This window comes from Gracilinanus agilis, chromosome 2 (genome assembly GCF_016433145.1).
Source record: "Gracilinanus agilis isolate LMUSP501 chromosome 2, AgileGrace, whole genome shotgun sequence".
Lineage (NCBI taxonomy): Eukaryota > Metazoa > Chordata > Mammalia > Didelphimorphia > Didelphidae > Gracilinanus > Gracilinanus agilis.
In genome coordinates, this window is record NC_058131.1 from 253,563,084 (window position 1) to 253,576,214 (window position 13,131).

Genomic DNA, 13,131 nt, shown 5'->3' on the forward strand with positions numbered 1-13,131 from the left:
TTTTGGGGGACTGGAGATTCTTACTAGCAGAGTGACTTTTGACTGACAGAGGGAGCACAGCAAACTGAGATTAATTAGGAAGGTCAGGTGATCAAGTAATTTTCTCTCTTTCTTTAACTTTTACTAATAAGTAATTATAAATTAATAAACAGTCTCCAGAAAATTCTAGTTATAACAGAAAGGCAAAACATGAGAATCAGTCAATTTTGGTTGAGTCCAGATTGCTAAAGGGGCCAGTAAATATGTATTAACCAGAAGGGCCTCAGCTCCAGACACAGCACATGAATGACAGAAAGGAACCCTGGACACATGTATGCCCAGAAAGGGACTAGCGATAGGAATGTTCCCCAGAAGAGATGGCCACTATAACATAAGGAAAAACTTACAGTAAAATCTTGCCAAGAAATAAAATGGAATTTCTTAAAGGTAAATGAGTTTCCCATAACTGGACATCTTCAATCAGAAGCTGGATAATGATGTAATCTGGTCAGACTAGGTTCTTTCCCCCAGAGGGAGGAGGAATACATACAAGTAGTTAGAATGACTGATGAATCCATAAGTGTAACCCTGAACACCAAAGGAATTTTACTAAACCTGTGTTCTTCCTTGTCTAGCTTTCTCATGATTGATATATTCAGAAGCACCTGAGGTCTGGTTCAATACATTTGTCCTAGCTTGATAGGATTGTAAAGGGCTCTAGCTCCCTTCCTCCAATTGATCATAAAAGAATTCTATCTCTAACTACCACAGGACAGTCACAATTAGTCTAATTTCTGGGCTGGGCTAGTATCTTTGGGGCTATTATGTGAACTGCTTCATATCTTAAGACCCCAGAACAAAGAGATCTAGGGTGGCAGTGAAGTAAACTGTATTTGTCTGTATCGTCTATGTGTGTGCAGAGGAGGTCTGTATATTATTAACACAATCTATAAGTAGATCAGACTCAGTGTAAAGCCATGTCTCTGTTCCTTGAAATTCAGGATTGGATTGTTAAATCACCATTTGTTTGGTATATTATGGAAAGGATTTTGCTTTCTGTAAAGACTGGGTGCTAAACAAGGTCCATTCCAGCTCTGAAAATCTATGAATTATGATTAAATTTGGCTATCAGAAGCCAAAATTAAGTCCCAGATACATGGACAAGGACCACAGAAGCAGTAGTTGCTTTTGTGCATCCCACATGCCCGTTTCTCTGACCCTAGGAATGAAGCCCATGAATCTTTCATTCTGGCCACATTTTACAGAGGGAATACATAGAAAAACAGAACAGCCCAACACACAAAAGCCATCCATCTGTGAGCATGCATGTAAGAACTTGTAAACACTGTAATGGAATGTTCAAAGGGATAGAAACTTAGATGCTTAACACGCACTAATAGCTGGACACATGGGAGGCTATAAAACCGAGGAAGAATTTAAAAGCTCAGAAAGGAAAACTCCATGGGAAAAGGAGGGAATTTCCTTGTATTCCTATTCTTATAGAGTGGATGTTATAATTCTAAATATTCAAACTTGTGCTCAGCTATTTTCAACCAAATGAAAATGGGTAAGGAATATTCAGATCTCTGTGCTGCTGCTACTGAGTCACATGGAAACAAGGCCACAAGTCGAGGAACTGGTTTCGGCTGTCTGTAGGCTGCTGACCTGTTAAAATGATATTTGGCTGGACTGATGGAATAAGTTTTTATTCTTTGAGGGCCCATGAGAAGGGTGGTGACTTCATTCAAGTTTTATTCTAACTCCTAAAGGATTTACATGATAAGATTTAGAATCAAACTGCCCAAACATCATCCAAAAATGATCCCAGATACAATTTTAAAAGAAATAAACAACAACAACACAACAAAACTATTTCTTGTATGGTCTCAGCCAAGCTCAGAGTTGTATTGGAAATGTTCATTCAATTCCCTAAAGGAGGTGAAACTAAAATGGACAGGTACAAAGCTCTTTCAGAATTTAAAAAAAATTTAAAGACTTCATCAAAGGCTCATATTCCTCTCCCTTCCTTTGTCCTAGATAGATAACATTAGGTGAAAAGCTATTTAGCAAGAAAATTTATTCAAACAAATGCATTATGAATGATATAAATCTTTAGTTTTTGAATTTTTCACTTTGGCCGTAGGAATTACTAGCTAATGAAATTAGCATTAACAGGAACAATAAGAAGTAGAAGAAAAAAAAACTCAATGTGCAATCAGAAAATCTAAGTGTAAATTCCACTTTGGCCACTTACTTACCTGACCATGTCTTTTGGGCAACACTTCTGAGCCTCAGTTTCTCCTTCTGGCAAGGAAATGACAAAATATGTTACTTCATAGCATTGTTGAGATAATCACATGATATAAAGAATACAAAGTATTAGGGGTTTTTTGCTATTTAATCATCAAACTGATCATACCCAAATAATAGTATCTTATAGCTTCCATCTCAGCTTTATTACTACTACTAGTTATTATATTAGGGTTCCACATCTATTAGGCTACATTCCAAGACCTACTGAGGATGGCTGAAACTGCAGATATAAATTAATATGAGTATGTGTTCTGTGTGTGTGTGTGTGTGTGTGTGTGTGTGTGTGTGTGTGTGTGTGTTTCTCTCTCTGTCTCCTGCCACTACCACCTTGGGACTCCACAAATTCCTACCCTTCTCCCCCCCCCCACACACACACACAAATTAAAAAGTGAAAGCAAAAAGCATAATTGGCTGCCCCAGACCTCAGAAATTAAAACCAGAGATTGAATAACTTTATTTGTGTAGTGCCTACTATGTGCCAAATACTGTGTTAAAATCTTTAGAGATATCTCATTTAATCCTCACAACAACCTTGGGAAATAGGTACTATTATTATCTTCATTTTACAATTGAGGAAACTAAGCAAAGTGTGATGTAAACAATTTATTCAGGGCCATACAGCTTATAAGCATCCAATACAACATTTGAACTCAGTTCTTCATGATTTCAAGCCTAGCACTAGCACTAAATCCACTGCACTACTTGACTGCCTTTACAAAGCACTTTATTATCTCATTTGTCAACCCTTCAAGATAAATTGCTTACATGGAAGTTTTAATCTAAGCAAAATTACAGGGGACAATTAAGATCCCAAACCCACAGAGCAAAGTTCAAACATCAGTTGTAATTAATAGAAAAATAAAAATAATAATACCTCATGTTAATACAGTGACATACCATTAAAATTGCTTTAGCAAGGGCATGAGATAGGTGGTATATTATTATCATCTGCTTATTACAGATGAAGAAATTGAAGCTTGGAGAAATTAAGAGATTTATCCAATACAAAAATAGTAAATAACAAGACCAAGACTAAAACACCAATTTCCTAGCTAAATCCACGGTGCCATCTCCTAAGCTATGCTAATGCTACACCATTTCCTTTCCTTGATGCATCTGATTTAGTGGCTTTATTTATTCCAAAAAAAAAAAATTGTTCTAGTCTTGAATATTCTAATTCTGCTAAATAAGCTGCTTGAACAAGGATTTTTTTTTTATTTTTTTTATATGTTATTTAGCAAAGCAGAAAAAAATCCCTAAGACAAATCCAGGTCAGAAGAATAAAGGGAAATGCCTGAAAAGTGAGCAAATAATAATAGGTCACCATTCTAAAACACTTTTTAGTGTTACATTTTCAGTTAATATATTTATTACTACTACAGACAGGACAGTGTACTAAGTGATAGAATACAGAGACAAAATAAAAAAGTCCCAGCTCTGAAGAATTTTACATTTCACAGGGGAAGACTACATTTTGTACCAACAGTAAATACAAAGTAGCAACACTTTGACCTCTTTTTCCCAGAGTAAGGAGAGTAATATCAGCGCCTCAGGCTTCTAGGGCCTCCCAGTTAGCTACTGTGATTAGTGCTCAAGTTCCATTTAACCAATTAACTTCCATTAGCTTTTACAAGGGTATGTTTGCTTCAAAGATATAGCAAGAATAGAAGTACAAACATTCATTCCCTTGATACTTTGGGGTCATTCTCTCTCCCCTTTGCCCTTTAGGTCCCTGGGGAGAATGGGCTCAGACTTAATGTAGTTTTCTACATCTTGCCCTACACCAAGTTCATTTCCAAATGCAGTATATTTGATGAATGCCTAAATCTGCATCTCTGCTCCTGCTGGATAGGCAAGTCACCTTATCCCTCACTGTTTGGCTTCTAGAAAATCCCAAAGTGGATTCTAGCTCCAGGATTCTAGTGACTTGTTCATCCAAATTTCCAGGGTCTTAAAGGTGATAGGCATCTCCAATCTCCTTCATTTAAAACAAGAAAGAACAAATGCAAAGAGATGAAGAACATGGGCTTCTAACAGTGGGCTCTTGCCAGCGTCATATATAGTGGACTTGTCATGATAGAAATTCTGAGACAAGCTCTAAGCATAATCAATGTATTAATTATGCTAACAGTAACCAATAAATTGAGTTAATGTCCTCTCTCAAGAATCAAAGACCTTGAGGGAGATCTAATAAGGTCTTTTCGAACAATTGGCAAGATGATAGCATAAAATCCCATGTGTCTTCTTGTGTTTGGCTATCAATGACAATCAGAATTGAGATTACATCATTGGGACCTCCTCTTTCTGAAACGTATAGACAGACAGAAAGATAGATATAGAAGTTATTCAGTGGTATCTAACTCTCCAAGACCCCATTAGGGGTTTTCTTGGCAAAGATACTGGAGTGTTTTGCCATTTCCTTCTCCACTTCACTTGACAGATGAGGAAACTGAAGCCAACAGGGTTAAGTGATCAGTCACTTAGAATCATACAAATAATAAGAGTCTGAGTCTAAATTTGAACTCAAGAAGAGAGTCTCCCTGACTCCAGGCCTGGCATTCTATCCACTCTGCCACCTAGCTGCCCAAATAAAATCCCCTTCACCACAGCCAAAAGAGGAGACAAAGATTCAGGCAAGGGAGTTGCTACAATAGTTTCAATTGGTGAGATTTGTTTGACCTTTTAGGCTATTGAAGTTTCTCTGGGAAGTAGATGATGGGAGGGGTCACAAAGGTGGAGGTAATTAAAAGACAAAAGCTTGACCTTTAGGCAAGTTTCTTCAGGATGTGGGTGGTAGGTGAAGTTTACAAGGGAAAGAAACCATGGAAAGGGAATATTAAATCTAGCTTGATTAAGTCTTAGCAAAATAGAATTAAAGTAAATTTTCAATTTTACAGTCCCATTACCTCTTCTTTTATAACAGTGTCTCTTTCACTAAACCAGGCAGGAAAGAGGCACTCTAATGGACAGGCTTCAAATGATTAATACTCTTTGAAAACACTCTAGCTGCAGCTACCTAGGCAATGAAAAAGGTTCTACATCACGTGGTTTACAGGCCAGAACCAGTTATAGAATGTCTGATCATTCTCATAAGTCCACAGTGGGATTGAATAAGTCAAACAAACACTCTGTGCATGCTCATAAGGACTGAGCTTATTGGCCAGTTCTCTGATGTTGTGGTTGAGTTGTTTCAGTCCTTTAAAAGCTCTTCATGACCCATTTTGGGACTTTTTTGGCAAAGGTACTGGAGTGGTTTGCCCTTTCCTTCTCCAGCTCCTTTGATAGATGAGGAAACTGAGGCCAGCAGGGTTATGTGAATTGCCCAGGAACACATTGCTAGTAAGTGTCCAAGGTCAATTTGAACTCAGATGAATTTTCTGGACTCCAGGCCAAGTACTCCATGCACTGTACCACCTAACTGTACCAGTTGGCCTGGATACCCTCTAAATAGAGGTTCTGGGAGGAGCCATCCAATCAGAGGAAAGGCCACAAAGAGTTGAGAGTGTTTCTGAGGAGTTTGAATTCCAGAGCTAAAAGGATCTTCCAGCATAAAGAATTCTTTCTATTGGATAAGATAGAGAGGTCCAGATTGTGGCCTGGTAGGAAATGATGTGGTACTAAACATCTCTTCCTTTCCAAGAAAGAAAAGGAAAAAGTATTGTGTACTGCCTGCTACTTATACAGGCACTGTGCTAAACACTTTTTTTAAAGCCAATACTATCTCATCTGATCCTCACAACTTCCCTGAGATGTAGGTTTATTGTTATCTCCATTTTACAGTTCAGAAAACTGAGGCAAACAGAGAGTCTTGCCCAAGGTCATATAGGTAATTAAGTGACTGAGTCTGGATATAAACTGAATTCTTCCTGACTCCAAATCCAGTGCTCTGTCTACTATACTGCCAGCTACCTCTAATACTGTTGGGGAATGAATATTTAAGGAAATCTCCCTCTTGGAAGCTGATGCTTGAACTCTCTATTTTGGCAACTCCTTCAAAATTGGGAACAGCCATAAGGTAACCCCTATAGTTGGGAAAATTCACTCTGATAATCATTTCTCCCAATTCTCGTGGAAACACATGGGCATCTTTGCTTTGTTCTTCTTTGGGAACTCTATCAATTTCCCAAGTGTGTAGGCAAGAGAAGTCCATCCTCAGGAACTTTATTCTCAAACCTATGCTCAGAAAATGAAATTGAAAGGCAGGAGGTACTAGGAACTTTGTGTCTAAGAACCTCAGGCAACCAGAATAAGCACATGCAGTCTAACATATCATTCTTGGAGGAGAACCAAGAAAAAGAAAGGTGAGGGAAGAAAGAGAAGAAAGAAAAGGAGTGGTCAGGAGAGTCAAAGTCTGCAAAGTCAATAATGATGAAAACTGAGAAAAGGTCATCAGATTTAGCAATTAGATCCTCGGTAAGCTTGGAAAGACAAGTTTCAATGGATTGGTGAAGTCTGAATTCAATTTTCAAAGGGTCTTAAATGAGTGGGAGATGTGAAAGTGGAGCCAATGAATGGAGATAGCTTTTACTAGATTTTGGCTGAATAGAGGAGCAAAGGTTTGAAATGATAGCTTTAGGGGATGGGAGGGTCAAGTGAAGGTCTTTTACAGATGCAGGCTGCCTGAGCATGTTTGTAGACAGAATGGAAAAAAGCCAAGAGAGATTGAAAATAAGTGAATTCTAGAGACAATAAGTAAACATTATTATCCCCACTTTATACGTGGGCAAAATGAAGGCCAGAAAGGTTGAAAGGGATGAGTAAAAATCCTTAACTAGTGTCAGAGCCTAGATTAGAACCTGTCCTTTCCTATTATATATCATACTTAGCTCACTTCTCCATATAATGTTTGATCCCATTGTATGTTCATAGCAGCATGCAAAATAAATAAAAGGCATGATTCTTCTTGAGTTCTAAACTCTTGGAAAGTTTGTCATTGTTTATAGGGGAGGGAGGAATTATATGTCCACAGTTCAAAATAATAGAATATTACATTTTAAAGGGACCTTTGAGGCTTCTAAATCAATTCTTTGTCCTACTCATTTGAAAGAAGGATAAAGTGAGAGTAATAAATTAGCTCATAAGAAAGCAATTCTATAGAAAGGTTTTATAACCTTTTCAATGAAGGACTATAGATATTCAGATAAAGAATATGAATAATAAGAGTTATAGTAGTCTTGAAAAGCCTAGAAGTAGGACTTTTGAACAAAGTCTTGAAAGATGAATGGAATTTAGACAGAGAAAAGAAAAGCAAAAGAATTGAAATTTCAATTTGGAGAGGTAGTGGGGAAGAGAAAGAATAGATTGAAATTGGTGTTTAAGTTTTAGGGGAAATATACAAGAGGAGATGATTAAGTAATAGGCCTGACTGAAGCAATGGTTCATGTCAAAGTGTAGGAAAATGTCCTTTTCCCTGAAGTCTTGTTTATTTTATAGGGAATGAAAGACATGAGAATCTTTCCTAAAGTTTCTGCTTAGGGGTCCAGAATTTAAACTCAGTCCACTATTGGAAGCAATTGGCAAATAAACTCATGTAGTAGACAGATTGGGAGAATCTAAAGAGAGAATGATCATTTGTTGGTTCACCAATATTTTCACCCTGATTGAAAGATTAAAAAAAAAGCTTTTTTGAGTCAAGATAAGTTTTAAATGAGAATTACTTATTTAAGATGTCTTAGCTGTTCTCAGGTTTAGCACAGCTATATTGGGGCAATTACTATTCAATTTTTAGACCAAACCCCAATTTTATAAATTACTCTGTTGCTAATAACACATACAAAGTCAAATAAATCCAATAGCCAGAGCATTTTACTACCATTCTAAGCAATGTGATTACCAGCAGATATATATTTTTTTATTCTATCCACCACAGGATAAATGAGTTTAAGTATAAAGGGTATGTCCTTAAGAATTTCCCATAATTCTTGGAGCCAAAAGAATATCACACATAATTAGAGATTCTTTACACTCTGATTCCCATACTGCTTAAATTGTCCTTGAGTTTGAAATATTGCCAAGTGATGATTCTAGAAGGGGAATGCTTCACAAGGCAGGAGGTTTAGAAAGGCAGAGCAAAGTTTACACTGGGATTAGTGGTAAGAAGAGCAGAAGCAAAACCTGAAGTTGAGTTGAAGTGGGAGAGAGAAGATAGTGACTATGGTTTCTCTAACTCTAAGATCATGTTTGGAACGCCATTATAAAATCTTTCAGGCATTCTGCAATCTGCCTAAAAGAAGTCCTAGGAAAGAGAATCCATGTAGGGAACTATACATTAAGTATCTGTCCATGAAAATGTGACTTCTAAAATGATTGTTTTGACACTGTGCTTGGGTTGGGGTGGAGTTGGGGGAGGGGTTGAAGAACTGAAGAAGAATTAGATGACTGATAAAAAGGGAAGAGAGTGGAAACTTTTGTGAATGGATGCAGAGGATATTTTATTAGTTTGTCACCTTGTTATTAATATTAGTTCATGTCTTAATTGAATTATCTTGCTATTGGATTAATTTGACTTAGTATAGTATAATAATAGAATAGTACATATCAGATGGAGGTTTAGTCCATAAATTGAATAGTTATCACCCTAATACAGCTGTACTGAACCTGGGAATAGCTAAGGTATTTAAAAATAAGTAATCCTCACTCTAAGTAAAAACCCAAACTAAAATAGGCTTGCTCAGTGATAGATACAAAACTTATTTATTCTGGGAAATAGGTGACTATATATTCATTTCTCATTCTCTTGAAGAGTTGGTTACTTCTTCTTACTAGCATTCTGAGTTGCTTTACTGAATTTACCCTGTCTGGACAACATGCTAATGAGTTAACTGAGAAGATCTGAGTTGCTGATACTACTTCTAAATTAAACCAATTTCCTGAAAAAAGTAGAGCTGATATTTGCAAAGAAATCCATCTTCCTTGAACTTACTGATAGGAACTTTTTGGGGGAAAACTGAGGAGCATCAAATTAACTTCATTTGTTCCTGAAGCATGATTACCACCTCCACATCTAGGATTTAAAACTATTTCAAAATATTAGTATCCATTTGCCATCTTATTTTGAAGTTACAAATGTGTTAGAATTAAGTAATCACCTGTTTAAGGTTGTGATGATATAGCCTTGCATAAAAGGATCATGAGGTTTGGCGTCAGAAAGGTTTTTGGAAATAATTTAGTCCATCTTCTCCATTTTGTAAATAAGGACACCAAGAACAAGAGCCATGGCGTGACTCACCCAAGGTAATATAAGCAATAGATAGTGGAACTGGTACTCACATACCAACCAATTCCAAATCTAGCATTCTTTCCACTAAACAACAATAAATTATATGGCTCCTTCTAATGAATGAGAATGAGATAATATTTGCTTTTTTAAAATGTGCCTTTCATCTGTTAATTATTTCCTATTTATTATGCATATAGCTTGTTTGTATATATTTATTTGTGAACCTATTAGGTTGTGAACTCTTTGAGGACCAGGACTGTCTTTTGCCTCTTTTTTACATCTCGAACCCTTAATACATACAATAAAATTCAACAAAAAGTGTCTGGTGTACAATACAAACTTAATAAATGTTGATTGACTGACTTGATGAACACTAATACTTATGGTGTAAGGAAGTGGTTCTTAAAATCCCAGGTCATTACACAATGTAGTAATAAACTCACTATAATTCAATATTGCTAAGTGATCTCTTTAAGAGGTACATTTTAGTCCCCTGAACAAATTGGAAAGGGAAAAAAATAATAAGATGAAGAGTATAATAGGCCACCTTAGAGTAATCTTTAATAGTTCACTGAGTCTAGGAGACAAGCCAGAAGATGAACCCAGTTCCTGATAAAGGAAGAATCATGGAGCCAATAAAAGGGAAAATGTAGCAAGCTACATGGAACTGGAGAAGGAGAAGCTATAAAAAGAAACATGGAGTTGAGAGACCAGATGTGTCAAAAACCAAGGGCAATTGCCCAAAAGAAATGAACCAGGATCCTGGGAGTGAGAAACCTTAGGCCCATTAGGCTGGAAGTGTGTTGGGCCAAAACTATATTGCTCATTCCATAGACCACCCCACCACCCTTATTGAAGGAAGTAATTTTCTGTCTTCTTTTTCCCCTTGAACTGTTTCATGAAAACCTAAAAACTTTTCCTCTGGACATGAATAAATAAGTCTGTTTACATTTCCTTATTTTTAAATCTTTACATTGTCTTTATAAATAGGATTATCTGGCAGTAATTGCTAGGTGGACAGGTAGGTGGTGCAGTGGATAGAGTGTCAGGCCTAGAGTCAGGAAGATTCATTTTCCTCAGTTCAAATCTGACCTCAGATACTTACTAGCTAGGTAACCCTGGGCAAGTTATTTAACCCTATTTGCCTCAATTCCTCATCTGTAAAATGATCTAGAAAAGGAAATGGCAAACCATTTGGGGTCATGAAGAGTCAGACACACCTGAAACAACTGAACAACAACTAATAACACATTTGCTAGTGAGTGTACTTATTCAAAATATATTTGGAAAAAAGCAAGTAAAAAGAAACAGAGATAGCTCAAACATTGAGGTGTTTTGCCAGAAGTTCCATCTGGGTTCTTAAAGTTAACAAAAAGATAAAGAGAACTATAAACCCTTTGATTCTATTTCCCAGAGTGAAGAAGGAGCATTTACACCAGCAAACCTATTTGGGTAATGAATCAACCAGTAGAGGGATGAGGGACGCATAGAAAGAATTGAACAATCCTGATTACTCATTATACAGTTCCTTTAACATTGCTATTATAGTGTAATTAAAACAACTCCCAAAAAGGTCCACTTGATTTATCCACTTTGTATTTATGCTTTTGTTATAAAATTAGGTTATATAAACTGTAGAGGTTGATTATCTCTGCCATAAGGAAACCATAAGGTTCATATTGTCACAAAAAAGAAGATAATGAACTTATGGAAATGTGAAATTCTTTAACTGAGGCTTAGAATAGGATATTAGAGCTGGAAATTACCTTAGTGATCATTCAATCCAACCCCTTCATTTTATAGTTGAGGAAAAATGTGGTTCAAGAAAATAAAGTGATTTGTCCAATCTTAACTACAATAGGCAGAGCTAGGAGGGAAATTTAATATAAGAAATTCCAAAATACATACTAATTAGTTTTGAAATTGTTTTTAAGTCTTAATATGGAGATGATAAGGTTAGGGAAAAGCAAGTTATGAGTAGTCTAGGACCAGCCTTCAGGTCTTTTTTGCACTTAGTCCAATGTTCTTTCCACTATCCTACACATTGTAGCTGGGAAAATATAAAAGGGATGCTTTTTAGAAGGCTGTATCTAACAAGAAAATAAAAGTTTCTGCCAGGATCGTGACCACATGGAAGGAGACAGAGACAGACATGGAAACAAAAGGTCTGGCTAAGCAACAGTTTGGGCAAAAGTAAAACTCTATGTAAAAGAAAATTTATATTAGGAATTCCCTCCTCCTGAAGAATCACAAAATTAAAAAAAAATACAGTAGAATATAATAAGGACTATCATGCCAAACCTATTTAAAGAAAAAGTTGGAAATGTTCATCCAATTGAATTGCTATGCCTTTGGAGATTTAAACATTTTTAATTTAAAAAATAAATTAAAAAATTTGAAGTTTACAAAGCAAGAGTGAGGACCCAAATGTCCTCCAGAAATTCTCAGAAAATATAGGGAAAATCCTAATTAGAAGGAAGTTATGTCTGATTTCTTGTTCTGGGAATTCTGTGTTTAATCCAGGGTGGATTCTGGATAGAGACTGAAACTAAAATAGCAGAATAAATTCCAGAACATATGGTCATCTAACTGACTCTCCAACTAGATATTTGTACTTTTCTCCAAATTTCTTTTTCCATTACTCTTTTTTTGTCTCCAATGCCTCTGCCTGGGTTGAAGAGAAAGTAAACAAAGCTTGACGTATAATTACAAAGGTGACATGAGAGTAGTATCTCTTTAGGCTAGACAGATACCATGTAACCAACCTATTGTCTACCCTTCTTACCCTATAACCCATCGTTCAGACACCCACTCACACCTGCCATTAAAATAAAACTCATCAGTGGAGAAGATCCATGAGTAACTACACCAGTTTGTGAAACTCGCAGCTGTCCATGTTTTTGTTACGGGTTACTCATCTTGTTTAAGTTAGCAACAGATTTTCCAATCTGCTTTTTCCAAGCATCTATCTGTTTACTAAACTGTTACTTGATGTCAAATGTTACTCCAGAGTATCTTGTTTACAGAGTACTCAATTGATTCTTTTTCTATTTTTTTTTTAATAAACAAAACTGGGCAAAGTCAGGTTTTTGTAGTATTTCCACAACTCCCATAAAGTATGCCAAGATCTAATAAGATATAGCAATAACCAGCTAGTCAAATATTGTTAGGACCTAACTGATAAACAGTTTAAGATAATTGACCTGTAAGGCCCTTCCTAGAGAGACAACAATAATAATACCTCACATTTCCATTGTATCTTACAATTTATAAAGCCCCTTTTTCTGCAACACTTTTCTATGACTTCCCTATCTTTTATTTTTGTGGCAAAATCAGTTCTTTATACTCTTAAGGTAGAGATGGCCAACTCTGCAATTTGTATAACTCAATTAAATGTCAAAAAAAAAAAAAGAGTGGACAATCCTGAAACACATAATTCAAGTAAATATTACAATCCTTTTTTTTTGCAGATCACAGGATTATTATAAATAATAATAAATCACATTTCTATAGTGCTTGATAACCTACAAGCCATTTCTCCCATGCCACAACCCTATCAAGTATACAAGTATTATGATTCATATTTTATAGATGAAAAAACTAGACTCAGAAAGGTAAAA

The 13,131-nt window shown here is 36.1% G+C and overlaps 1 protein-coding gene across 1 annotated transcript in view; it reads left to right on the forward strand.

The window, feature by feature from the left end:
• The first annotated feature begins 1,542 nt into the window (after positions 1–1,542).
• SPO11 (SPO11 initiator of meiotic double stranded breaks) overlaps positions 1,543–13,131 on the forward strand; it is a 51,017-nt gene continuing 39,428 nt past the window's right edge. The window contains exon 1 of the mRNA XM_044659634.1: positions 1,543–1,631. Coding sequence (XP_044515569.1) covers positions 1,543–1,631 — 89 coding nt within the window. The remainder of the gene's footprint in view (positions 1,632–13,131) is intronic.